The 26,835-nt window shown below is 55.2% G+C and overlaps 2 protein-coding genes across 2 annotated transcripts; both read right to left on the bottom strand.

The window, feature by feature from the left end:
• On the bottom strand, positions 1–15,675 carry LOC115392393 (zinc finger C3H1 domain-containing protein-like). The gene is made up of 8 exons (XM_030096984.1): positions 15,539–15,675; positions 15,342–15,466; positions 15,186–15,255; positions 4,542–4,733; positions 2,669–2,827; positions 2,452–2,586; positions 1,115–1,123; positions 1–108 (listed from the first exon to the last, which is right to left on the bottom strand). The coding sequence occupies exons 1-8, from the start codon at positions 15,566–15,568 to the stop codon at positions 1–3; spliced, it is 828 nt and encodes a 275-aa protein (XP_029952844.1). The 5' UTR covers positions 15,569–15,675.
• Positions 15,592–26,421, bottom strand: LOC115391856 (translation initiation factor IF-2-like). The gene is made up of 7 exons (XM_030096256.1): positions 25,760–26,421; positions 23,492–23,891; positions 23,373–23,419; positions 16,529–16,839; positions 16,254–16,464; positions 15,815–16,175; positions 15,592–15,731 (listed from the first exon to the last, which is right to left on the bottom strand). Exons 2-7 carry the CDS (start codon positions 23,746–23,748, stop codon positions 15,695–15,697), a joined length of 1,224 nt encoding a protein of 407 aa, XP_029952116.1. The 5' UTR covers positions 23,749–23,891; positions 25,760–26,421; the 3' UTR covers positions 15,592–15,694.
• Positions 26,422–26,835: the final 414 nt, after the last annotated feature.

Consider the following 26,835-nt stretch of genomic DNA (forward strand, 5'->3'; position numbering starts at 1 on the left):
CTAACAAATGCGCAGAACTCTGTAAATAACAACAGCGGCGCTGCGCTGAGCAGACGTCCTGCTGGAGACCGCCGCCTTCCGCCGCCGTTCCAGCAGAAGGCCGCTCTCCTCCAGCTCCACCGGAACGAGTCAGCACGGAGAACGCCACGCTTCATGGAATCTCTTTTTAAATTGTAAATACAGACGTACATGGCGAACACGATGCCAGGGGGACAGTAAGCCGTCAGTTTCTTTCAAACACTTGAAATTTCTCACAGATCCTGGTAGGTTTTACAGCCTGTTTGTTTTCAGTCTTTAAACATGTTTATATACTGTATTTTCGGCACTATAAGGCTCATTGGATTAATAGGCGCACAGTCAATGAATGGTTTTTATTAAAAAAAATGTCATACATGGGGCGCACCACATTTTCAGGCGCATAGGATGTATAGAATAGTATGAGAGAAACACATACTGGCAGTCTAGGTGGTGACATTCTCGGTTGAAATGTGTGAGTAAAGCGACGCATCAGAGCCAGTCTGACTGAGGATCGCTCCTCTTCACGATGTGCAGCTCAGAGCGGCCGCGACTGGTGGAACTGGCTCGGTCAGCGGGGTTCAGCCAGCGGCCGTCTCCTGAGTGAAGCCCCCCACCGACAGCTCAGGCAGCCGGCCGGCCGCTCCCGGCGTCCCGGCGGTGGGCTGCAGGGCGGGAGGCCGGCCGTTCTCGGAGTGGCAGCGTGCAGGCTGCCGCCCGGTGGGCTGCCGGGCGGGGGGCCGGCCGTTCTCGGAGTGGCAGCGTGCAGGCTGCCGCCCGGTGGGCTGCCGGGCGGGAGGCCGGCCGTTCTCGGAGTGGCAGCGTGCAGGCTGCCGCCCGGCGTCCAGCCGCTCCCCACGTCGGCCGGCGGTGCAGCCGCGCGCCGTGCTCCGTTCTGTTTAAACTAGCTAGCTTAGCAGCTTAGCAAACGGGTTGTTTGCGCATATGATCAGGGTGATTACCGTAATTCCCGCAAAAAAGGCGCATCGAATTATAAGGCGCTCTGCTGGATTTTGAGAAAATTACAGGCTTTTACGTGCGCCTTGTAGTGCGTAAAATACGGTAAGACAGTACAACATTTTTGAAGTGGGTAAATGACGGCTTCTGCCTGCTGTATTTGCATTTATGAATAAAGAATTTTGATTTTATGATTATTAAATTCATGATAAAAAATCCGTCCTTCTTTTCCCGTTTTCTGAAGAAACAAAAAGACACATTTTCCCACCTCAAAGTAAAGTCCTTGACTACATTATTAATTACAAAGCGACAGAAATCCTTCCAGAAGATCCTGGAGTGGTCACGTGTCCAGGATGACACGGGGTGATTTCCGCAGAAAGAACAGAAACATCAGCGTCCCTTTATCTGTGGTCATGAAGCGGCGAGCAGGAAGCTTCATGCAACGCTGGCTGGACCACCGAAAAGATCACGAAGGGCTACCAGGCGGAGGCGCTATGGTATTTCCGGCAGTTGTCAATGAAGCGCCACCTAGCGGCCTGGCATGTCATTGCAACGTTTCAGCCGTTTTGAAGACAGTCATGTGGACGGCCATAAATATTGATTCAGCTCCGTCTTTACGGGCAAACGTTTTTGGAATATAAGCGTTTTGGCTTCGTGTGGGCGGGGCCAAAGAAAGACTGAATGAACGAGGCCATGACATATGTCAGCGATCATCAACTGGCGGCCCGCAGGCCGAATCCGGCCGAAGCGAGGAGGAGCTGGAAGCCATGCTGGGATTAGCCTGGTGCTGCTAGCCGCTAGCTACCAGCTGCTGCTGCTGCTAGCCCTCTCCTCATGGGCGACTCGTCGACTCCGAGCCCCACGGCCTCTGAAGAAAAGGCGGTTCTGCAGAAGCGGCGCCCGCCTCTCCACTCGGCGCCCGCCTCGCCACTCGGCGCCCGCCTCGCCACTCGGCGCCCGCCTCGCCACTCGGCGCCCGCCTCTCCACTCGGCGCCCGCCTCTCCACTCGGCGCCCGCCTCTCCACTCGGCGCCCGCCTAGCCACTCGGCGCCCGCCTCTCCACTCGGCGCCCGCCTAGCCACTCGGCGCCCGCCTAGCCACTCGGCGCCCGCCTCGCCACTCGGCGCTCGGCGCCCGCCTCGCCACTCGGCGCTTCCCTTCGAGCCTATTTGAACGTGGCTTCTCCCTCGCCACGCCCCGCGGTGCAGCCCGACGCCGACACGCAGCACCACAGCTGCCGCACAGCGGGACACCGTCACGTCCCGTCGGCGTCAAACGTACCGTCTGGACATTCAACACGACGGCGAATTTACAGAAAACTCAAGACAATGTAGGACCTTCATGACCCGGATGTTAGATGAAGATATTCCGAGGACCCTGGGGGACCGGGGGACCAGGGGACATGACGCTCATGGTGAAGACGGTGAGTACGAGCGGCAGCAGAGCCGGTGAAGACCTGGGGACAGTCTGATGCTCACCTCCACCGTCCGCCGAGCCTCCTTGATCATGAACTCCAGACCTCCGAACACGGCCTGCGAGGACCCGGCGTCCCCGTCCGAGTCGCTGTCGTCCGAGTCCCCCAGAGAGACCACCACGGCCTTGTGGCGGGGCAGCTGAGGACAGAGGACAGAGGACGGTCCGTGTTACTGCGACCGACCGGCGCCGAGCGCCGCGGGACGGCGTGCGGCGGCTCACCATCAGGGGCGCCCTGCCAGACGGGGGTCCTCTGGAGAACTTCCTCTGGGCCGGAGACACCAGATTCAGACTGACGGTGCTCAGGTTCCCCCGAGGGACATGCTGGACCTCCACGACGGGGGGGACGGCGCTCGGAGACGGAGGTCCGCTGGAGCTCTGCTGAAGACAACACAGGACAAGTCACCAGAGTTCCACCTGTCCAGCACCTTAGACTGCTCTGCAAAGACCCGTCCCCACGGTCCCCAGACCCGTCCCCACGGTCCCCAGACCCGTCCCCACGGTCCCCAGACCAGTCCCCACGGTTCCCAGACCAGTGTGGTCCCCAGACCAGTCCCCACTGTCCCCAGACCAGTGTGGTCCCCAGACCAGTCCCCACTGTCCCCAGACCCGTCCCCACGGTCCCCAGACCAGTCCCCACAGTTCCCAGACCAGTGTGGTCCCCAGACCAGTCCCCACGGTTCCCAGACCAGTGTGGTCCCCAGACCAGTCCCCACTGTCCCCAGACCCGTCCCCACGGTCCCCAGACCAGTCCCCACGGTCCCCAGACCACTGTGGTCCCCAGAGCAGTCCCCACGGTCCCCAGACCAGTGGTCCCCAGACCAGTCCCCACTGTCCCCAGACCCGTCCCCACGGTCCCCAGACCAGTGTGGTCCCCAGACCAGTCCCCACGGTCCCCAGACCAGTCCCCACGGTCCCCAGACCACTGTGGTCCCCAGAGCAGTCCCCACGGTCCCCAGACCAGTGGTCCCCAGACCAGTCCCCACTGTCCCCAGACCAGTGTGGTCCCCAGACCAGTCCCCACTGTCCCCAGACCACTGTGGTCCCCAGACCAGTCCCCACTGTCCCCAGACCACTGTGGTCCCCAGACCAGTCCCCACTGTCCCCAGACCACTGTGGTCCCCAGACCAGTCCCCACTGTCCCCAGACCACTGTGGTCCCCAGAGCAGTCCCCACGGTCCCCAGACCAGTGGTCCCCAGACCAGTCCCCACTGTCCCCAGACCCGTCCCCACGGTCCCCAGACCAGTGTGGTCCCCAGACCAGTCCCCACTGTCCCCAGACCACTGTGGTCCCCAGACCAGTCCCCACGGTCCCCAGACCACTGTGGTCCCCAGAGCAGTCCCCACGGTCCCCAGACCAGTCCCCACGGTCCCCAGACCACTGTGGTCCCCAGACCAGTCCCCACTGTCCCCAGACCACTGTGGTCCCCAGACCAGTCCCCACGGTCCCCAGACCAGTCCCCACGGTCCCCAGACCACTGTGGTCCCCAGAGCAGTCCCCACGGTCCCCAGACCAGTGGTCCCCAGACCAGTCCCCACTGTCCCCAGAGCAGTCCCCACGGTCCCCAGACCAGTCCTCACTGTCCCCAGACCAGTGGTCCCCAGACCAGTCCCCACGGTCCCCAGACCAGTCCCCACTGTCCCCAGACCAGTGGTCCCCAGACCAGTCCCCACGGTCCCCAGACCAGTGGTCCCCAGACCAGTCCCCACGGTCCCCAGACCCGTCCCCATGGTTCCCAGACCAGTCCCCACTGTCCCCAGACCAGTCCCCACTGTCCCCAGACCAGTCCCCACTGTCCCCAGACCCGTCCCCACGGTCCCCAGACCCGTCCCCACGGTCCCCAGACCCATCCCCACGGTCCCCAGACCCGTCCCCACTGTCCCCAGACCCGTCCCCACGGTCCCCAGACCCGTGCGGTCCCCACGGTCCCCAGACCTGTGCGGTCCCCAGACCAGTCCCCACGGTCCCCAGACCAGTCCCCACGGTCCCCAGACCCGTGCGGTCCCCAGACCTTTCCCCACAGGCTCCAGAATCTACAGAAAGTGTCCTGTGAGCCTGGTCCTACCGGTAACCATAGTAACCAGGGTCACCCACCTCGGTGGGGGTCACCCTCTTGTGGGCCATGGACATGAGACACGTCTCCCGGAGCAGCATCTCCTCCTCCTCCTCCTCGTCAGCAAAAGGAGGTTTGGGGGGGGGCTCCTGCTCGTCTGGTGGAGGGGGGAGGGGGGGCAGCGGCGGGGGACCGCCGTCCAACAGGGGGGGCAGGAAGGGATGATAGAAGTCCTGTGAGAGGGAGAGAGAGAGGTGGAGTGAGAGAGAGAGGGAGGGAGAGAGGTAGAGCAGCAGAGTACATTCTCTCTCCTCCAGAGGTGACAGCCTGTTCAGGGGTCAGAGGTCATCTGAAGGAGATTTACGGTCAAAATGAGAACACAGAAACCTGTGACCTCCTGACCCTCTAAAGCCTGGGTTCCACAGCGCCCGTCCTGCTGGTTCTCCACGTTTCCACTGAGGACAGCGATGGACAGAACCCTGAGACCCGGACTGAACCCGGACCACTTCTGGGTTTTCCACCATTGAGGTACCAGGCGCTCCGGGACGGGTTCCACAAGGGGGCTACAACACTGCTGCCTGCTGATCGGTGGTCAGGACCCTGACCCTGACCCTGGCCTGGCCTGGCCTGACCCTGACCCTGGCCTGGCCTGGCCTGACCCTGACCCTGGCCTGACCCTGACCCTGACCCTGACCCTGCCTGGCCTGACCCTAATTAGGGGATTCCATGTCTTGTTCTGAGGGTCTCTGAGCGACGGGAGTAGGACCGTTGGAATCGCCTCGGCGAGCTCTACAACATATCTGGCATTGCCATTTTATACCCGGAAAGTGTATGTGGCATTTATTTCCCTAACCATGGGTCCTAGACAAAAACAGGATGTCTAGGTGAATTCGGGGGATTTTTTACAGTCCGGTGATGTGTCTTTTGACTCTCTAGCACCTATTTTTTTTTGTTGCAGTACCACCATTTTACCACTAGGGGGAGCAATTTGTCTGTCGTTTTCTGGAATATAGTTCCACAATTGGTTCAATCTACCACTGTGAGCCGTAGGAAACATGCTAGAGAGCTGGGAGTTGGTTTAAACTGCTGTTAGGGGACTCGGGCTCCCTTGGCCACCGTTTCTGAGTGCCTAGGACCTTTCTACCAAAGATTCCAGAACTGAAGATTCCGTTTCCAGAACTGAAGATTCCGTTTCCGGAACTGAAGATTCCGTTTCCGGAACTGAACATTCTGAAAACGAGCTCCAACTCCGCTCAGGAAGGACCGAGAGCTCTGGCAATGACTTCAAATGAAAGCTTGAGGGCCTCAGCAGTGCAATGGAAGTGGTTTCAAGTGTCCAACTACAACCTGTAGATTTTGAATAGGGATTCCAGATTGGTCAAGCCTTGACCGATTCTGGAAGGTGCTGTAACTGAGCTCAGGAAAGAGCTAGAGGTGTGGGATTTACTTCAAATGAAAGCTGGGGGGGTCCCTGACAGGTGTGGTATGATGTCATCTCTGTAAACCTGCATAAAAATTTCACCTCATGAATCAGCCATAGACTGTATGGTGGGATACAGGGGGATGAGCCTTATGTGTCCTGAGGGTCAGTTGGGTCAATTTCCACCATGAATTTTGCGACCCCTTGGGGAGTGGCAACAACCCCAAACACACAACTGTTGGGGTGGTGACTGTCTGTTTTGGGTGTTTTTGGGCTGATCCAAACACTTTGAGCTTCAAAGATGCAATCTGGAAGGGGATTCCAGATTCCAGATTCCAGATTCCAGATTCCAGATTGGGATTCCAGATTCCAGATTCCAGATTCCAGATTCCAGATTGGGATTCCAGATTCCAGATTCCAGATTCCAGATTGGGATTCCAGATTCGGTCAAGCAATGATAACTCCTCTCAGGAAGGAGCTCGATGGCTGGGATTAGCATCAAATGAAAGCTTAGGACCTCAGCAGTGCAATGGTTGCAGTGTCAAGTCTCAAGTCACTTTTTAAAAATCGATGTCATTTTCTGGAAGGGGATTCCAGATTTAGACATCAAATGACACATTCTGGAATCTGCCTTAACTCCTCTCAGGAAGGAGCTAGAGGCGTGGGACTGGCTTCAAATGAAAGCTGAGGGCCCTCCGAGTGTAAAGGTGGTAGTTTCAAGTGTCTAACTTCAATGTTAAGGGTTTTATGGTCAACCCTATGTGTAACCCTAACTCGGTAACCCTACTCCCTAACTGTAACCCTAACAATCCCAAACAATGAGGGCTAGGGTTATGAAAGTTTGATATGTGTCTCCCTCGGGGGTCCCTGACAGGTCTGTTGTGGTCTTGGTAAGATTCGGTCAAGTAATGATAACTCCTGTCAGGAAGGAGCTAGAAGGCTGAGATTGGCATCAAATGAAAGCTTAGGGCCTCAGCAATGCATGGTTATAGTTTCAAGTGTCTACCTGCACTTTTTAAAAATCGATGTCATTTTCTGGAAGGGGGATTCCAGATTTAGACATCAAATGACCGATTCTGGAATTCTCAACCCTAACTCCTCTCAGGAAGGAGCTAGAGGGCTGGGATTAGCATCAAATGAAAGCTTAGGACCTCAGCAGTGTAATGGTTGCAGTGTCAAGTCTCAAGTCACTTTTTAAAAATCGATGTCATTTTCTGGAAGGGGATTCCAGATTTAGACATCAAATGACACATTCTGGAATCTGCCTTAACTCCTCTCAGGAAGGAGCTAGAGGCGTGGGACTGGCTTCAAATGAAAGCTGAGGCCCCTCCGAGTGTAATGGTGGTAGTTTCAAGTGTCTAACTTCAATGTTAAGGGTTTTATGGTCAACCCTATGTGTAACCCTAACTCGGTAACCCTACTCCCTAACTAACCCTAACAATCTCAAACAATGAGGGCTAGGGTTATGAAAGTTTGATATGTGTCTCCCTCGGGGGTCCCTGACAGGTCTGTTGTGGTCTCGGTAAGATTCGGTCAAGCAATGATAACTCCTGTCAGGAAGGAGCTAGAAGGCTGAGATTGGCATCAAATGAAAGCTTAGGACCTCAGCAATGCAATGGTTTATAGTTTCAAGTGTCTACCTGCACTTTTTAAAAATCGATGTCATTTTCTGGAAGGGGATTCCAGAATGTGTCATCCAATGACCGATTCTGGAATTCTCAACCCTAACTCCTCTCAGGAAGGAGCTAGAGGGCTGGGATTAGCATCAAATGAAAGCTTAGGGCCTCAGCAATGCAATGGTTGTAGTTTCAAGTGTCTACCTGCACTTTTTAAAAATCGATGTCATTTTCTGGAAGGGGATTCCAGATTTAGACATCAAATGACACATTCTGGAATCTGCTATAACTCCTCTCAGGAAGGAGCAAGAGGCGTGGGACTGGCTTCAAATGAAAGCTGAGGGTCCTGTGAGTGTAATGGTGGCAGTTTCAAGTGTCTAACTTCAATGTTAAGGGTTATATGGTCAACCCTATGTGTAACCCTAACTCGGTAACCCTACACCCTAACTGTAACCCTATACCCCAAAAAGCAGGTATGTTGTGATGACATCTCTCTGACCCCTAAAGAAAAACTTTGACGTTCACCACAATAAGCATGTTCCCTGTGGGATTTGATCCACAAAAGTTGGGTTGAAAGCCATAGCATAAGACCACTCAGCCACTCAGTGCCATGAAAAGGAGCGTTTGCAACTTGTACTTATTTTTTAAGCTTTGTGTGGAGGGGGGTTGGGATAATGACCCTCCTAGCCCGAGGGGTTAGAGGTAATCTAACCCTAGTTTGCTGACTATTAGGGTTACGGTGATGAAAAATTGATATGTGTCTCCCTGGGGGGTGCCTGACAGGTGTGTTTGTGGTGTCATTCTCTAACCCTAGCAGAAAAATTTGACCTCATGAATCAGCGTATAATCTATATGGTTGGATTGGGAGGCTGATGCCCCACTGAGTCTGGGGATTTGCAAGCTCTCCCAGGGGTCAAAATTTAAACGTTGACCCCGATCGACACGAGGCTCACGTATGTTCATCGGGGGTGCCAGGACATCCACTGTGAGAAGTTTCAGCCCTGTGCTGACCCTCCTGACCCTATCGGTCAAAGGTCAACGGGGTGACCTTTCCCATAAGGCCTTGAGCAGGGAGCTGAAATTCGCTGTCATGCATCGGGGCTGGCAGCACATCCACGGTGTGCGATCTCAGCCTCTAGGCCACCCGGAAGTCTTTCAGGAGAGCTGAAGGCACTCGTTTTCAAAAACGCCTTAACCGAACATATTTTGTGCGCCATTTTTGAAATATTTGAGCAAACGAGCTCAAAGTGGCATCAAAATGACCGTCTCTACACCCCGCTGATGTGTGCCGCCAGTGGTGGTTGTAGCTGAAACGGAAATACCCCGAAAAAAGCACGTTTCTGTATTTCGCCGTTTCACGTTTTTATTTTTAAAAATCAACGGTGATAGCCAGGGGGCTGAGACTTTCAGGGTGTCCTCGGGGTCCCATCCCACACCTGTGATAAAATTTTCAGCCCTCCGGGACATGTAAGAAGTATGTGAAATAGGCAAATGCTAACGTTTTGTGGCTAAAATAGGAGCTAATTTCGCTATTTACATTAATAGCTCCCAAACGATGACAGCTAGCCGGCTCAAACTCGCACACAAGGTGTGTGGTGACCTTAGGCACCCATCGATATGGGGCAGCCCCGCCCACCGCGTGGAATTACTGCACAAAGTGGGCGGGAGCTGAAATTAGCCGTTAGCTGCTAACCTAACTTCCAGCTTGAATAACTCTTAAACGATTAGGGTTAGGAGGATGGGGGTTGGAAGGCATGACTCCTGGGGGGTCCCTGATGGATGTGTGGAAGGGGATCCCTCCAGCGCATAAGGAAGCCGCGTGGTTGTTGCATTTAGCATTAGCCGCCGCTAACGACTTCGGAGTTGAATAACTACTGGAAGGGGAGGGGCTAGGAGGGTGTGGCTTTAACAGCTGACTCCCTGGGGGGTCCCTGACCTGTCTGTGGGACCTCATCCCTCTGCTGCCCTCCTAGCCCCTCCCAATGACCTTTAACCACAGGAGAGCGTTTAATTGAATAACTCAGGAAGGGGAGGGGCTAGGAGGGTGTGGCTTGAACAGTTGACTTCCAGTGGGGTCCCCGACACTTGTGTGCGATGGCATCCCGATCGGACCTTTGGATCTCCTTAAAATCATGTTTTTTTCACTTTTTTCAGCGAAATCTCATTTCAGAGAGGATTGGGAGGCTGATGGCATAGTAACCCTAGAGGATCTGTAGTCTGTCATAGGGGGTGAAAATTAACGCTTTGCCCGATTGGCACGAAACTCGGGGAGGTTCATCGGGGGTGCTGGGAGAGCCGCTGTGTGGATTTTCAGCCCTTCTGGGACCATCTTGACCCTAGGGGTCAAAGGTCATCTAACCCTAGATCGCAGACCATTAGGGCTAGGGTTATGAAAGTTGGATATGTGTCTCACTGGGGGGTGCCTGACAGGTGTGTTGTGGTGTCATTTCTGTAACCCTAGCAGAAAAATTTGACCTCATGAATCAGCACATAATCTATATGGTTGGATCCGTGGGGATGAGCCTTGGGTGTCCTGAGGGTCGGTTGGGTCAATTTCCACCATGAAATTTGGGACCCTCGGGGACCGGCAGGACCCCCGCACACATACCTCATGTGAGGTCAGGGATCCCCTCATCACTCTAAGGGATTCCCCCAGAGGGTGAAAACAACGCATTGAGCTAGAGACAAAAAAACGCTAGATCCTGCATCGGGGCTTCAGGGCATCCATCCTGTGAAGTTTCAGCTCTCTAGAATACTTTTTTCAAAAAAAATCCATCCGTTTCACTTGCCCTGCAGAAGGCCCGAAATGAAGCCTGAATCATAGCACAATCCCTCAACGCTTTGACCGATCGCACGAAAACTCGGGAACCTGCATCGGGGGAGCCAGGGTATCCATTGTGAGAGTTTCAGCCCTGTGCGACCCTCCTGACCCTATCGGTCAAAGGTCAACGGGGTGACCTTTCCCATAGAGGCCTTGAGCCAGGGAGCTTGAAATTCGGGGGTCATGCATCGGGGCTGGCAGCACATCCACGGTGTGCGATCTCAGCCCTCTAGGCCACCCGGAAGTCTTTCAGGAGAGCTGAACGCACTCGTTTTCAAAAACGCCTTAACCGACATATTTTGTGCGCCATTTTTGAAATACTGGAGCAAACGAGCTCAAAGTGGCATCAAAATGGACCGTCTCTAGACCCCGCTGATGTGTGCCGGCTGCGGTGGTTGTAGCTGAAACGGAAATACCCGAAAAAGCTACTTTCTGCATTTCGCGTTTTCACGTTTTATTTTTTAAAAATCAACGGTAATAGCTGGAGGGCTGAGACTTCAGGGTTTGCCTCGGGGTCCCCTTCTGCACCTGTGGTAAATTTTCAGCCTCCGGGACATGTAGAGTATGTAAATATGGCAATGCTAACGTTTTGCGGCTAAAAAACGAGCTAATTTAGCTATTTTCGTTAATAGCTCCCAACGGTGATAGCTAGCCGGCTCAAACTCGCACACAGGGTGCGTGGTGACCTTAGGCACCCTTTGATATGGGGCAGCCCCGCCCACCACGTAGAATTACTGCGCAAATTGAGAGAAGGAGCTTAATTAGCCGGCTAGCTGCTAACCCTAACTTTGAGCTTTAATAACTCCTAAACGATTAGGGTTAGGAGGATGGGATTTGGATGCATGACTCCCGGGAGGGTCCATGATGGGTGTGTAAAAGGATATCCCTCCAGCGCGTGCACAAGCCGCGTGTGTGTTGCATTTAGCATTAGCCGCCGCTAACGACTTATGGAGTTGAATAACTCTGGAAGGGGAGGGGCTTAGGAGGGTGTGGCTTTAACAGCTGACCCCCAGGGGGGTCCCTGACCTGTATGTAGGACCTCATCCCTCTGCTGCCCTCCTAGCCCCGCCCATGACCTTTTACCTCAGGAGCGCGTTTCATTGAATAACTCAGGAAGGGGAGGGCTAGGAGGGTGTGGCTTGAACAGTTGACTTCCAGTGGGGTCCCCGACGTTGTGTGCGATGGCATCCCGATCGGACCTTGGATCTCCTTCAAATCATGTTTTTTCACTTTTTTCATCGAAATCTCATTTCAGAGAGGATTGGGAGGCTGATGGCATAGTAACCCTAGAGGATCTGTAGTCTGTCATAGGGGGTGAAAATTAACGCTTTGCCCGATTGGCACGAAACTCGGGAGGTTCATCGGGGGTGCTGGGAGAGCCGCTGTGTGGATTTTCAGCCCTCTGGGACCAACTTGACCCTAGGGGTCAAAGGTCATCGAGCCCTAGTTCGCAAACGATTAGGGTTAGGGTTATGCAAAATTGATATGCGTCTCCCCGGGGGGTCCCTGACAGGTCTGTTGAGGTTTCATATCTCTAACCCTAGCGTAAAAATTTGACCTCACGAATCAGCGCATAGTCTATATGGATGGATTGGGAGGCTGATGAGAGCATTTCAGCCCTCTGGGAACCTCGTAACCCTAGCGGTCAACGGTAATCTAACCCTAATTCCATCAACTTAGGGTTAGGGTTATGGGAGTTGGATATGTGTTGATACGCGATGAGCCTTGGGTGTCCTGAGGGTCGGTTCGGTCAATTTCCACCGTGAAATTTCGGACCTCTCGGGGACCGGCAACAACCCCATACACGTATTTCTTGGGCTGCTGACTGTCTGTTTTGGGTGTTTTTGGGCTCATCCTAGCATGTGGAGCTAACATGGCTAGGATTCCAGATTCGGTCAACCAATGACCGCTTCTGGAATCAGCTATAACTCAGCTCAGGAAGGAGCTACAGTGGTAAGATTGGTGTCAAATTAAAGCTTAGGACCTCAGCAATGCAATGGTGGTGGTTTCAAGTGTCTAAATGCAACTTTTTAAAAAAACGATGTCACATTCTGGAAGGCAATTCCAGATTTCGTCAACCAATCACCAAATCTGGAATCAGCTATAACTTTGCCTCGAAGGAGCTAGAGGGCTGGGATTGACTTCAGATGATAGCTGAGAGCCTCAGCAGTGCAATGGTGGTGGTTTCAGTGTTTAACTCCACATTTAAGGGTGAAGGACTTATTCTGGAAGGGGATTCCAGATTTGGTCAACCATGACCGCTTCTGGGAATCTGCTCTAACTCGGCCCAGGAAAGAGCTGGAGGGCTGGGAGTGACATCAGATGACAGCTGGGGGTCCCTGACAGGTTGTTGTGATGTCATCTCTCTACCCCCTGGATAAAAATTTGACTCTCATGACTCAGCCCATAGGTCTATGTGGTTGATCGTGGGGATGAGCCTTGGGTGTCCTGAGGGTCAGTTGGGTCAATTTCCACCATGAAATTTGGGACCCCTCGGGGACTGGCAACGACCCCGCACACGTGTCTCTCGGGCGGGCGACTGTCTGTTTTGGGTGTTTTGGGGCTGATCCAAACACTTTGAGCTTCAAGACCCAATCTGGAAGTGGATTCCAGATTCCAGATTGGGATTCCAGATTCCAGATTCCAGATTCCAGATTCCAGATTCGGTCAGCAATGATAACTCCGCCCAGGAGGAGCTAGAGGACTGGGCTGGGCTCAGATGACAGCTGAGGGCCTCAGCAGTGCATGGTGGTGGTTTCACGTGTCTACCTGCAATCTTAAGGGTCAAAAACGCAATCTGGAAGGGATTCCAGATTCGGTCAAGCAATGATAACTCCTCTCAGGAAGGAGCTAGAGGGCTGAGATTGGCATCAAATGAAAGCTTAGGGCCTCAGCAGTGCAATGGTTGTAGTTTCAAGTGTCTACCTGCACTTTTTAAAAATCGATGTCACATTCTGGAAGGGGATTCCAGATTAGGTCCAACCAATGACCAAATCTGGAATCTGCTCTAACTCTGCCCAGGAAGTAGCTAGAGGACTGGGATTGGCTTCTACTGACAGCTGGGGAGGTCCCTGACAGGTGTGGTGGGGTGTCATCTCTCTACCCCCTGGATAAAATTTGACCTCATGAATCAGCCCATAGTCTATGTGGTTGGATCGGTGGGGATGAGCCTTGGGTGTCCTGAGGGTCAGTCGGGTCAATTTCCACCATGAAATTTGGGACCCCTCGGGACTGGCAACGACCCCCGCACACTGTGTCTCTCGGGGCGGTGACTGTCTGTTTTGGGTGTTTTTGGGCTGATCCAAACACTTTGAGCTTCAAAGACGCAATCTGGAAGGGGATTCCAGATTCCAGATTGGGATTTCCAGATTCCAGATTCCAGATTCCAGATTCCAGGTTGGGATTCCAGATTCCAGATTCCAGATGCCAGATTCCAGGTTGGATTCCAGATTCCAGATTCCAGATTGGAATGGGATTCCAGATGCGGTCAAGCAATGATAACTCCGCCCAGGAAGTAGCTAGAGGACTGGGATTGGCTTCTACTGACAGCTGGGGAGGTCCCTGACAGGGTGTTGGTGGGGTGTCATCCCTCCAGGACCTCTATAAATGTTTGACTTCACCAATCGGCCCCCGCTCTCTAGCGTTGATCCGGGCTGATGAGCTTTCTTTGTCCTGAGGTCGGTTGGTAAATTTCCACCGTGAAATTTTTGACCCCTCGGGACCGGCGGGACCCCCACCCACGCGTTTGTGGGGGTGTGACTGTCTGTTTGTGTGTTTTGGGGCTCGTCCCAACATTTTTGGCATTTCGGGTGAAAATCCCATATGGCCGGGTTCTCTGATTTATTTAGAGTCATTTTGGTGAAAACATGGGTTAGCCACTTGAAAACTGAATTTTAAAATGGTTTTCTAACTTTTGATGGCTCTCTAGCGCTCAAAACATAGTGGTCAAAATCCGGAATTGAGATTCCGGAATTGAAAAACCGGAAACGGAATTTTCAGTTCTGGATTCCAGATTCCAGATTCCAGATTCCACAATTGCAAATTCCGGATCCGGATTCTTCCGTTCTGGAATTCCAGATTCCTATCAAATCGACGGTGTCCCCTAACCCTGACCCTGACCCTGGCCTGACCCTGGCCTGACCCTGACCCTGGCCTGACCCTGGCCTGACCCTGACCCTGGCCTGACCCTGGCCTGGGCCTGACCCTGGCCTGACCCTGACCCTGGCCTGACCCTGGCCTGACCCTGACCCTGGCCTGACCCTGGCCTGACCCTGACCCTGACCCTGACCCTGACCTGACCCTGGCCTGACCCTGGCCTGGCCTGGCCTGACCCTGACCCTGACCCTGACCTGGCCTGACCCTGGCCTGACCCTGACCCTGACCCTGACCCTGACCCTGGCCTGGCCTGACCCTGGCCTGACCCTGACCTGGCCTGACCCTGACCCTGACCCTGACCCTGGACAAACCACTGAAACTCAGAGAGACGAACCGTGTTCCCCGTCAGATGGAGTCTGGTACCGAGTCACAACCCACCACATTCAAACCCTTTTCCACAGCAACCAGCCGACCCTGGACCCACCTGGACCCACCTGGACCCACCTGGACCCCACCTGGACCCCACCTGGACCCACCTGGACCCACCTGGACCCACCTGGACCCACCTGGACCCCCACCTGGACCGCACCCGGTCCACCTGGACCGCGGTCGCCACCAACCTCACTGTGGAAACCAGGCTAAAGCGACTGTTGACCTTTGACCTGATCAGGGTCACCTCTTGCAGTCTGCTGTCAGTTCTTCAGTCATGGAGGCGGCGGGTCAAAGGTCGTACCGCTCTATAGGCTGCCAGGTGGGGGCGTGTCCCGGATCCTCCACCGCCAGTGTGTGTGTGGGAGACGGCACTGAAACACACACACCCACACACAGTGAGGCAAGTGGGCGGCCGAGGCAGTGGGCGGAGCCGAGGCAGTGGCGGAGCCCGTCTCACCTGGCGAGCCCGTCTCGCTGTCCGTGTCCATCGCCACCTCCTCGTAGTTGTCGTACTGGTACAGGTTTCCTGAGGAGTCCAGGCCCCCTTTCCCCCGAAGACTTCCTGTGGTCCCCGTCCCTGGACTGAACACAACCATGGCGATGACCACACCCACACACACACACACACACACACACACACACACACAGGCAGACCTTGCTGCGGGGTCTCCGGTCCCCCCCCATTCATGAAGCGTTGTACTGCTCGTCCTGGTTGGACAGGTCTCGGATGCGCGCGGATCTCCTCCTCCCGTTTGCGCCGCTCGTCCTCCTCCTGTCTCCGTCTCTCGTCCTGCTGCAGCTTCCACGTCCTCAGCTGCTGCTTCCTGACGCCTGCTTCACCACCGGCCTGAGGACGGGGCGTCCGTCAGTCCTCCGCAGGGGACGGCAGGGACGTCCACAGGGACGTCCTCCACTGTCCTCGGGACTGACCTGCTGCTTGGTGGTGTGAGCTGGAGACGGTCTTGGTGAGGTGCGACTTGCCCGGGGACGACCGGTCTGGGTCTGTCCCGGTCCCGGTCGGGGGTCTGGTGCGGTCTTGGTGCGGTCTCGGTCTGCGGCTTTGGACTTGGCCCTGTTCCTCTCGGCGCGGCGGCGGCGGCGGATCTGGTGGTGACCCTGGACCTGGCGGGGCGGGGCCGGGGCGGGGCCGGGCTCCTGTCCGGGGGGCTCTGGACATGCGGTCCTTGCTCCTCTTCATCACCTGCTGCTCCTTCTGCTGCCACTTCCTGCTGGCCGACTGCAGCGCCAGGAGGCGGCTGCGCAGCTCCGACAGCTCCTCCTCCTCCGCCTTCTGCGGACGGAGGACACGGACAGCTGAGCGCCACGGGACGGCCCGTCCCCCCCCCCCCGTCCCCCAGGCCGCACCCACCCTGTCGGTCGGGCCGGAGTCCTCGCTGGAGCCGAGGACTCCCCCGGCGGCTCCGGCTCGTCGGGCCGGCCTTCACTCCTCTCAGACTCCGCTCCTCCGTGCTCCCGCTCCTCCGGCTGCTCCCGCTCCTCCGGCTGCTCCCGCTCCTCCTCCGCTGCTCCCGCTCCTCCGGCTGCTCCCGCTCCTCCGGCCGCCGTGATTGGTGGATCGGCTGCAGGCGGACAGCGGGTCAGGTTCTGCCGCGGAGCGGGACTCGTCCCTGAAAGACGACTCACCCCCGCCGTCTGAGCCGCAGCCGCCCGGCTCATCTGGACCCGGCCTCTTGGGGTCCGGGTCTTCCTGGACCGGACCCGGCCTTGGACCGGGTCTGGATCCGTCTCTGCCAGGCGGCCTGGCTGCGCTCTTGTGGTCCTGGTCGGCGGGCGTGGACCTGGTCCTCCTCCTCCCGGCGGCAGCAGCGGACCTGGTGGTGACCCCGGAGCCGGGTCCGGCGCTCGGCACGACCCGCAGGTCTGAGGGAGGTTCTGGTCCCAGACTCTGGCCGGTTCCACTTCAGCTTCTGATCCGGCGGATGTGGCTGGTTCCCCTGGGGGGGCCACCAGAGACTGCATCAGACCCCCCCAGCAAACCACAGCCCCACCACCCCCCCCACAGCAAAACCACCACAACCCCCCCCCACCAAAACCACCACAACCCCCCCCCCCAAAACCACCACAACCCCCCCCCACCAAAACACCACAACCCCCCCCAGCAAAACCACCACAACCCCCCCCAGCAAACCACCACAACCCCCCCCACCAAAACCACCACAACCTCTCCACCAGCAAAACCACCACAACCCCCCCCCCCAAAACCCCCACACCCCCCCCCCACCAAAACCACCACAACCCCCCCCAGCAAAACCACCACAACCCCCCCCAGCAAAACCACCACAACCCCCCCCACCAAAACCACCACAACCTCTCCACCAGCAAAACCACCACAAACCCCCCCCAGCAAACCACCACAAACCCCCCCCCCCACCAAAACCACCACAACCTCTCCACCAGCAAACCACCACAACCCCCCCCAGCAAACTACCACAAACCCCCCCCCCACCAAAACCACCACAACCTCTCCACCAGCAAAACCACCACAACCCCCCCCAGCAAAACCCACCACAACCCCCCCAGCAAAACCACCACAACCCCCCCCCCCACCAAAACCACCACAAACCCCCCCCCAGCAAAACCACCACAACCCCCCCCCACCAAAACCACCACACCCCCCCCCCCAGCAAAACCACCACAAACCCCCCACACCAAAACCACCACAAACCCCCCCCCACCAAACCACCACAACCTCTCCACCAGCAAAACCACCACAACCCCCCCCAGCAAAACCACACAAACCCCCCCCCCACCAAACCACCACAACCTCTCCACCAGCAAACCACCACAACCCCCCCCCCACAGCAAAACCACCACAACCCCCCCAGCAAAACCACCACAAACCCCCCCCCCACCAAAACCACCACAACCTCTCCACCAGCAAAACCACCACAACCCCCCCCCCAGCAAAACCACCACAAACCCCCCCCCACCAAAACCCCACACCTCTCCACCAGCAAAACCACCACAATCCCCCCCCACAGCAAAACCACCACAACCGCCCCACAGCAAACCACCACAACCCCCCCCAGCAAACCACCACAACCCCCCCCCCAGCAAAACCACCACAACCTCTCCACCAGCAAAACCACCACAACCCCCCCCCACAAAACCCCCCAACCCCCCCCCAGCAAAACCACCACAACCCCCCCCCCAGCAAAACCCACAACCTCTCCACCAGCAAAACCACCACAACCCCCCCCCCCAAACCACCACAACCCCCCCCACAGCAAAACCACCACAACCCCCCTCCCACCAAAACCACACAACCCCCCCCCCACCAAAACCACCACAACCCCCCACCAAAACCACCACAACCTCTCCACCAGCAAAACCACCACAACCCCCCCCCCACAGCAAAACCACCACAACCCCCCTACAGCAAAACCACCACAACCCCCCCCCCAGCAAAACCACCACAACCCCCCCAGCAAACCACCACAACCCCCCCCATCAAAACCACCACAACCCCCCCCCAGCAAAACCACCACAACCTCTCCACCAGCAAAACCCCACAACCCCCCCCCACAGCAAAACCACCACAACCCCCCCACAGCAAAACCACCACACCCCCCCCCACAGCAACAACCACCACAACCCCCCCACCAAAACCACCACAACCCCCCCCACAGCAAAACCCCACAACCCCCCTCCCACCAAAACCACCACAACCCCCCCCCACCAAAACCACCACAACCCCCCCACCAAAACCACCACAACCTCTCCACCATCAAAACCACCACAACCCCCCCCCACAGCAAACCACCACAACCCCCCTACAGCAAAACCACCACAACCCCCCTCCCAGCAAAACCACCACAACCCCCCCCACCAAAACCACCACCCCCCCCCCCACCAAAACCACCACAACCCCCCCCACAGCAAAACCACCACAACCCCCCTCCCACCAAAACCACCACACCCTCTCCACCAGCAAAACCACCACACACCCCCCCCCACCACAAACCACCACAACCCCCCCCCCAGCAAAACCACCACAACCCCCCCCCACCAAAACCACCACAACCCCCCCCCCCCCAAAACCACCACAACCCCCCCCCCCCCCCCCCCCCCCCCCCCACCACCAAAACCACCACAACCCTAGAGATGTTCCGGTTCCGATACAGGATCGGAAATTGCGCCGATACTGCCGAAAATGCTGCATCGGTATCGGCGAGTCCTGGAGTCCAGACCCGATCCAAGACCACGTCATGAATCAAATTAGTAATCTGTTTACTGGTCCGCTCCGTCAGCTCCGTCAGCTCCGTCAGCTCCGTCCGCTCTGACCCTTCTTCCTCTGTAATGTTTTACGGCAGCCTGCATCCCGTTGGCTGCACTACCGCCACCTGCTGGCCGTCAGCTCTGACAGGTCTGCGCCGCTGCTGCAGCTGCTGTTCTGGAGAAGCAGAGCGGATCAGGTGACTGACGCTCAGCGCCGTTACAGAAGCCGTTTGCCGATGTTCAGAGAGCAGCTTCTGCTCTTTGGATTTAACTTCATAGGTTGGTTTTGGACTGTAACATTTTAGAAAGTAATCTTTTAAGTTGCTGTTGAACTATTTTTTACTGTTGTATTTAAATGCCCTGTTCATTTTACTGTGTTATGTTTGCACCCTGATTAAAAAAAACAAAACCTAGATTTGTTTATGAAGTTACTGTTGCACTGCTGGTATTTATACTGTTTTATCTAAATGACTTCATTTTACAATATTGTGTCTGCACTTCAATTTAACAATGCAACAACATATATTTCTAGATTTATTTAAAGGCGCCTTAAGGAGTTTGCACGTTTTATGCGAAACAGCGCCCCCTGCAGGCCTTGGGCGTAATGCAGCTTAGTGAAAAACTCGTCCCTGTGGCTCGCGTGCACAGAAGAGGGGAACTCCTTCCTCGCTCTTTCAGTAGCGCTCCAGTAAGATTTAAAGGGGAACGGTCGTTTTTACAATCTGGACCTTATTTCACATTCATAACAACATTTAAACCGTTTGACTTTCGTGTGATTTGCAGTTGGTTCGGAGATAATTAAGAAAGAAAACAATGAATATCGTTAGCGTCTTGTTACCTCGACCTGTCCTCCTCCTGCGGCCGCTGGATGGCATTTTTTGAGGTCCTTCTCTGGATCTTCTGGCCTTCATTTCTTTCCTGAACTGGGAAGAAGTCCTCCGATGTGAAGGGGCACTACACCCCCGATAATCCAAACGTGGTAAAGTTGGAACTTTGATGCTGGGGTCCGTGTTGAGCGCTATTAGCCACAGCTTCAATAAATCCCGTCACGCAGTGGGAGCCTGTGAGCTCAGTGACGTCCAGCTGGTCGTTTCACTTTCACAGCAGGATATCTTCACACTGGAACCATTGTACCAAAGTTACAACCAGCTGAAAATAAACTCTGACTGCCTGAAAAAGCCGATGGAGATGCCGTGGTCTGACCGCAGAGCAGACGCTTCTTCCATGTAAACAACAGAATGAATGTGCGCCACGGCGCAGAGTGATGACATCATCGCTTCAGCGCTCCCGGAGAGTTGCTCAATCTAGGTTTACAGACTTCCCAACAGCGATCAGTGATGCTGAGTTAATAAATGTACATGATCTACCACCCCACAACAAACATTAGAGAAAAGAGCGTCTGTCATGGCTGCACGTCGGCGCCCCGCCCACTGCCTTATATGGATATGGGAGGAGCTAATTATCTCCGAACCAACTGCAAATCACACGAAAGTCAAACGGGTGAGTCAATGTTGTTGTTTCGAATGTGAAATAAGGTCCAGATTGTAAAAACGACCGTTCCGCTTTAAGTTTCCTCTCCCTGGTGGAGTCTGTGTGGAGCTGCAGTGCTAGAAGCTGGAAGATCCTGCTCAGTTGTTGCTCACTAAGCATCTGGCGGAGTAATGGCGGACAAAATGAAACTTAAGGAAATCAGGTCAGTGGGAGCGCGCATTGCGTCACATCATCTCAAATTCTCCCCAAAAAAACTCTGGAGCCGGACCGGCACTGTGACTTTCAAGTGACAGTTTAGCCTGTTAGAGGTTCTGGTGATGAATCTGTCAGGGCACATTGAACACATCATTAAAATGTGTAACTATTTATGGTGGAAAATAAGTATTTTTAAAGTTGAAAAACTCCTTAATGCACCTTTAAGTTGTCGTTGCACTACTGTTTTATATTTTTCTATTTAAATTCCCTTTAATTTGAAAATATTGGGGCTGCACTTTGTTATTGAAAATAATTATTCCTGGATTGATTTAGTTCAGTTTTATTTGCACTGCTGTTTTTGATCCTGTTCTGTTTAAAAAGAAATGTCTTGAATCTGCTGTATTGATTCATGTTAGAGGGTTTAACCTGAGCCGGGCCTCACCCCCGTGATGGTCATGTGACAGTCCTGCAGGCGAGGCCTGCTGTTATTCTATAATATACTGGTAGGCCTGTCACAATAGTCAATAAATCAATTAATCGCACGATTAAAAAAAATGAGGTCGGTAAGTTTTCCAGGCGTGATAAATTGACATTTCCCAAAGACAGTAGAAACGCCTCGTACTGACTCCTGTCGGCTCTGCAGTGTGATGAGGACTGATGCACCGAAAATTCGGCCACCGAAATTTTTCGGCCGAAAATGGCTCAAAAGTTTATTTTCGGCTTTCGGCCGAAAGAAAAAAATCACCGAAACAACACGGCCGAAAATAATTGGTGATGACGTGGCGGCAATGCTAAAGCAAACCTCTTAATGCCTCATGTCTGCTGTATTAATGCCTCAAATCAGGTTTTTAAAATTTAATTTTTGCAGTGCGCATTTCAGCAGCGTCACCTCTCACTCACACTCCGCGCACTCGTTTCCCTGATAAACACACACACACACACACACACACACACACACACACACACACAAAAACAAAACAGTTGTATCATTAACCGTCAATAATAATCAAGAACCTATTAAAATGAGTAAAATAAGTCTCCCCGGCTGCGCTCCAGGACGGACCCCCCCCCACACGGTCCGTCCTCACCCTGCTCGTTTGATTCTGGGACTGCAGGCTCCACATTCAGAAAATATGTTCGTTCTAAAATTCATTTTTGGAAATGAAAAACACATGGTTTGCTGTGCTTTGACGGAGGAGATAATATTTGACCTGAATCTGTAACTGGCCCCTCTGGAGACGCTGCAGCTCCTGCTGTCAGTACCGTGTTCGCTGTTGTGTTGAGATTTATTACATTAGTTTATTTTTTACACCATTTTATGTTATTATTTAGTTGTAAACTGACAGCAGCCTGCAGTAATTCTCTATACCTGAAGGTGGCGCCACTGCAGGTTCTGCTGGACTGTGCAGCACTGGAGGTCGGTCCAGCTTTTTAGGGCAGCAGGATTACATTTGTTTGGCGGCTGTTCTGACTGTGACTCAGAACGTTCCTCCTCTTCACTCCAGTCCAGATGGCTGATGTCCGACACGTCTCCGCCGTCCGACTCCCCTCACTGACCTCCTGTGTCTTTGCTAAAGCTTCTTCCACCTTATGTCTCTTATTTATGCCTGTTTTTATTGTCTTTCTTTTAGGATCTGGTTGATATTCTTGGCCGTCTGATTGTCTGCTGTCAGACCTCGCTCCCTGTTCAGATGCGCATACAAAACAAATCAATCGCAGAAAAAAAGCCCCACGAAGTGCGTCTTTTTTTTCTTTTTATCTTTCAGCCTCTGGAGGTATAAATGCTTGGTAATATTATGTGTGTCGTTGTTAGGGCCTTATTTGCTTCAGAAAAACAGTTTCCTCATTTTTTGGTTTCGGTTTCGCCAAAAATTTTCATTTCGGTGCGTCCCTGATTGTTGCATTAATTGAAAAATTGCAACAACAAAAACGGCAATATTATTGTTTATCGCAATGAATTCTGGGACAATTAATTGTCCAGCAAAATGTGTTATCGTGGCAGGCCTACATACTGGTATCGGATCGGGACTCGGTATCGGCTGATACCCACAGTAAAAGTATCGGAGTTGGTATCGGGAGGCAAAAAATGGTATCGGAAGATCTCCAAACCCCCCCCCCAGCCCCAAAACCACCAACCCACCACCCCCCCCCCCCCCCCCCCCCACCAGCAAAACCACCACCCCACCAACCCCCCCACCAGCAAAACCACCACCCCACCAGCAAAACCACCACCCCACCCACCCCCCCACAGCCAAAACCCACCACCCCCACCAACCCCCCCCCACCAGCAAAACCACCACCCCACCAACCCCCCCACCAGCAAAACCACCACCCCACCAACACCCCCCACCAGCACAAACCCCGCCACACCAACCCCCCCACAGCAAAGCACCATGATCTACTGCCCTTCCAGCCCCCTGCCTGGGATCCACCGGGCCACCCCCCACCCAAAACACGTCGACCCCCCCCCCCCCCCCCCCCCCCCCCCCCCCCCCCCCACCCCCCCCCCCACCCAAACACTTCGACCCCCCCCCCCAACGACAAGAAGTGTGGAGTTCCTCACCGCAGAGCACACATCTGTCCTCAGGCTCTTCTGTGATTGGCTCTGGCCTGCGGACCCAGAGGACAGGTGGTGAGTGGTCATGTGACCTGCTCCCGGTCCAGGTGGGCCGTTGCGCTCACCCTGGGCTCCAGGCCCGCCCCCTCGCCGGCCTCCGAGCCCTTCCTGTGCAGCTGGTCCAGCTGGGCCGGCGTGGGCAGCTTCTGTCGCAGCGGCTTGATGTTGAACGCCTGGAAACCTTCTTTCTCTGCTTTGTCCACCTCCACCAGGTTCTCCGCCAGTTCAGGTCCCGACTCGGGTCCCGGCGGCGCCTCTGGAAGACCGGCGCCGGCCCCACCTCATCTTCTGCGGCGGGCGGTGCCGTGGGCGCCAGCGCCATGGTCTCCTCCTTGCGGATGCACTCCAGTTCAGCTGGATCTGCTTGTCCTTGGACAGGAGGTCCTCGAAGGACTCCTCAACACTGCTGTCTCCTCTGGGAACACTGTGGACCCCCTTCTGGGCCTGGTTCTCCCGGGGGCTTCTCTGAGGACCCTGGTTTAAGAAGGTCCGCAGCACCAAGACCGACCCGAGCACGTCTGGACCGGAAAAAACAACAAGGACTAATCCTCCACTAGAGGTCTACCCACCACTAGAGGGATCCACCAGTACAGGTCTACCCTCCATAGAGGGATCCACCAGTACAGGTCTACCCTCCACTAGAGGGATCCACCAGTAGAGGTCTACCCTCCACTAGAGGGATCCACCAGTAGAGGTCTACCCTCCACTAGAGGGATCCACCAGTAGAGGTCTACCCTCCACTAGAGGGATCCACCAGTAGAGGTCTACCCTCCACTAGAGGGATCCACCAGTAGAGGTCTTACCCTCCACTAGAGGGATCCACCAGTACAGGTCTACCCTCCACTAGAGGGATCCACCCAGTAGAGGTCTACCCTCCACCCAGAGGGATCCACCAGTAGAGGTCTACCCTCCACTAGAGGGATCCACAGTAGAGGTCTACCCTCCACTAGAGGGATCCACCAGTAGAGGTCTACCCTCCACTAGAGGGATCCACCAGTACAGGTCTACCCTCCACTAGAGGGATCCACCAGTAGAGGTCTACCCTCCACTAGAGGGATCCACCAGTAGAGGTCTACCCTCACTAGAGGGATCCACCAGTAGAGGTTACCCTCCACTAGAGGGATCCACCAGTAAGGTCTACCCTCCACTAGAGGGATCCACCAGTAGAGGTCTACCCTCCACCCAGAGGGATCCACCAGTAGAGGTTACCCTCCACTAGAGGGATCCACCAGTACAGGTCTACCCTCCACTAGAGGGACCCCACCAGTAGAGGTCTACCCTCCACTAGAGGGATCCACCAGTACAGGTCTACCCTCCACTAGAGGGATCCACCACTAGAGGTCTACCCTCCACTAGAGGGATCCACCACTAGAGGTCTACCCTCTGCCCAGAGGGATCCTCCAGTAGAGGTCTACCCTCCACTAGAGGGATCCACCAGTAGAGGTATACTCTCCACCCAGAGGGATCCACCACTAGAGGTCTACCCTCCGCCCAGAGGGATCCACCAGTAGAGGTCTACCCTCCACCCAGAGAGATCCTCCAGTAGAGGTCTACCCTCCACTAGAGGGATCCACCAGTAGAGGTCTACCCTCCACTAGAGGGATCCACCCGTAGAGGTCTACCCTCCACTAGAGGGATCCACCAGTAGAGGTCTACCCTCCACTAGAGGGATCCACCAGTAGAGGTCTACCCTCCGCCCAGAGGGATCCACCAGTAGAGGGTCTACCCCCACTAGAGGGATCCACCAGTAGAGGTTACCCTCACTAGAGGGATCCACCAGTAGAGGTCTACCCTCCGCCCAGAGGGATCCACCAGTAGAGGTCTACCCTCCGCCCAGAGGGATCACCAGTAGAGGTCTACCTCCACTAGAGGGATCCAACACTAGAGCATCGACTTTGATTTATTTTCCAGAAAGTTGAGTGAAAGACGAGCCGCCACAGTTTTGAGCGAGATTCTGATCGTCAGCAGCGACTCTTCTGATAACGCCAATGAAGGAAGCCCTCAGGAGACCCCGGCTGGGACTTAAAGTGAAGCAGAAGACCTCAAGTAGAGTCCAAACCCCCGAGACCTGTTCTTGACCAGAACTCAGAACAGGAAGTGGAAGGACTCACCGATCCTCTCAGTATACCTGGATCCTCTGAGCGCCAGACCCTCTCAGACCACCAGGCCCTGGTCCTGTCCCTGTCAGACCGCCTGGCCCAGACCCTGTCAAACGCCTGGCCCGGGCCCGGGTAAGGGCCTCGGCCTCGGGTGACGGCTCACGCCGGGACCGTGCCCTCTGGAGTCGGGTAATTTAATCGGCGTCCCCGGGGACGCCCGGCCGTGAAGGATACGTTTCCTCGAGGGAGAGTCGTGGATCTCTGCGGGCCCGTAACGTCCGGGGAGATTCCGGTTGTTTCCGCCCCGACCACACCCGGCTCCAGCCCCCGCGGCCCCCGTTCGGCAGGACCCGGTGTCTGAACCGGCCCAGGGCTCCATGGCTCCGCTCCCAGAAGCTGCCCCGCGGGCTCGGCTCTCCGTGCGGGCCGAGCTCCGGCGGCGGCGGGAGCAGCGGAGCCGGAGGGGGGACGGCGGGAGGCCGCTCGGGCCCGCTCGGCCCGCACTGCTGCCGGTGGCTCGGGGGGAAGGGGGCGTGGGGACCGAGGCCGTAGGGCCATCGGGAAGGGAAGTCTGGCGGCGGGGGGCCCAGCAGAGGAGGCCCGCCGCGCGGCCGCTGATGTCGTTTGTGTGCCCGGGGATGAGCGCCGCGGCCGGGCCTGTATCCGTCGCCCCGTCGCGGAGGCGCCCGCTCTTCCGTCTCATCGTCGCAAATCTCCCCGTCCTCCAGCTCACCGTCCTCCGCGGTGTGTGGATCCATGTCGGTGAAGTCAGGGAGCGGCCGCGGAGCAGCTCATGTGTCCGCCTCCGGCTGCTTAAACCCGGTTGCTGGCTGACTGGACTCCCGGTGGGTTAGCATTAGCTCCCTGTTAGCTCCACTACCGCGAGACCGCCAGATCACACGAGACTTCACGAGACCGGAAGCAGACCATGATAGGAAGACAGATTAGTTTTTTCTAAATTAAAGAAAGTCACAAAGACAAGTGTATCCTGCGACTACGGAATGTGCAATTAATATGTCACTGTGTGCATTTTTTTCATTTACTTTGAATAAACTTTTAATTTTTATTGCAGTTACTGTGTTTCATGCTTTCATTTTTTTTTCCCATTTCTTGTCTTCCTTTGGCTGTTTCACTCAATCTGTTGTAATTATTCTAGAAATGAGTGTCCATTGTATTCAATGGACCCCACTGCTTAAATTGACTTCATTTTTTATTACACTACTTTATTTCTTACATTTCACTCTGAAAAACCTCTGTGTATGTTAAGGTATTCAGTTCAGTTCAGTTCTTTATTGAGCATTAAAGCATTA

The sequence above is a fragment of the Salarias fasciatus genome, chromosome 7 (genome assembly GCF_902148845.1).
Source record: "Salarias fasciatus chromosome 7, fSalaFa1.1, whole genome shotgun sequence".
NCBI classification, from domain to species: domain Eukaryota; kingdom Metazoa; phylum Chordata; class Actinopteri; order Blenniiformes; family Blenniidae; genus Salarias; species Salarias fasciatus.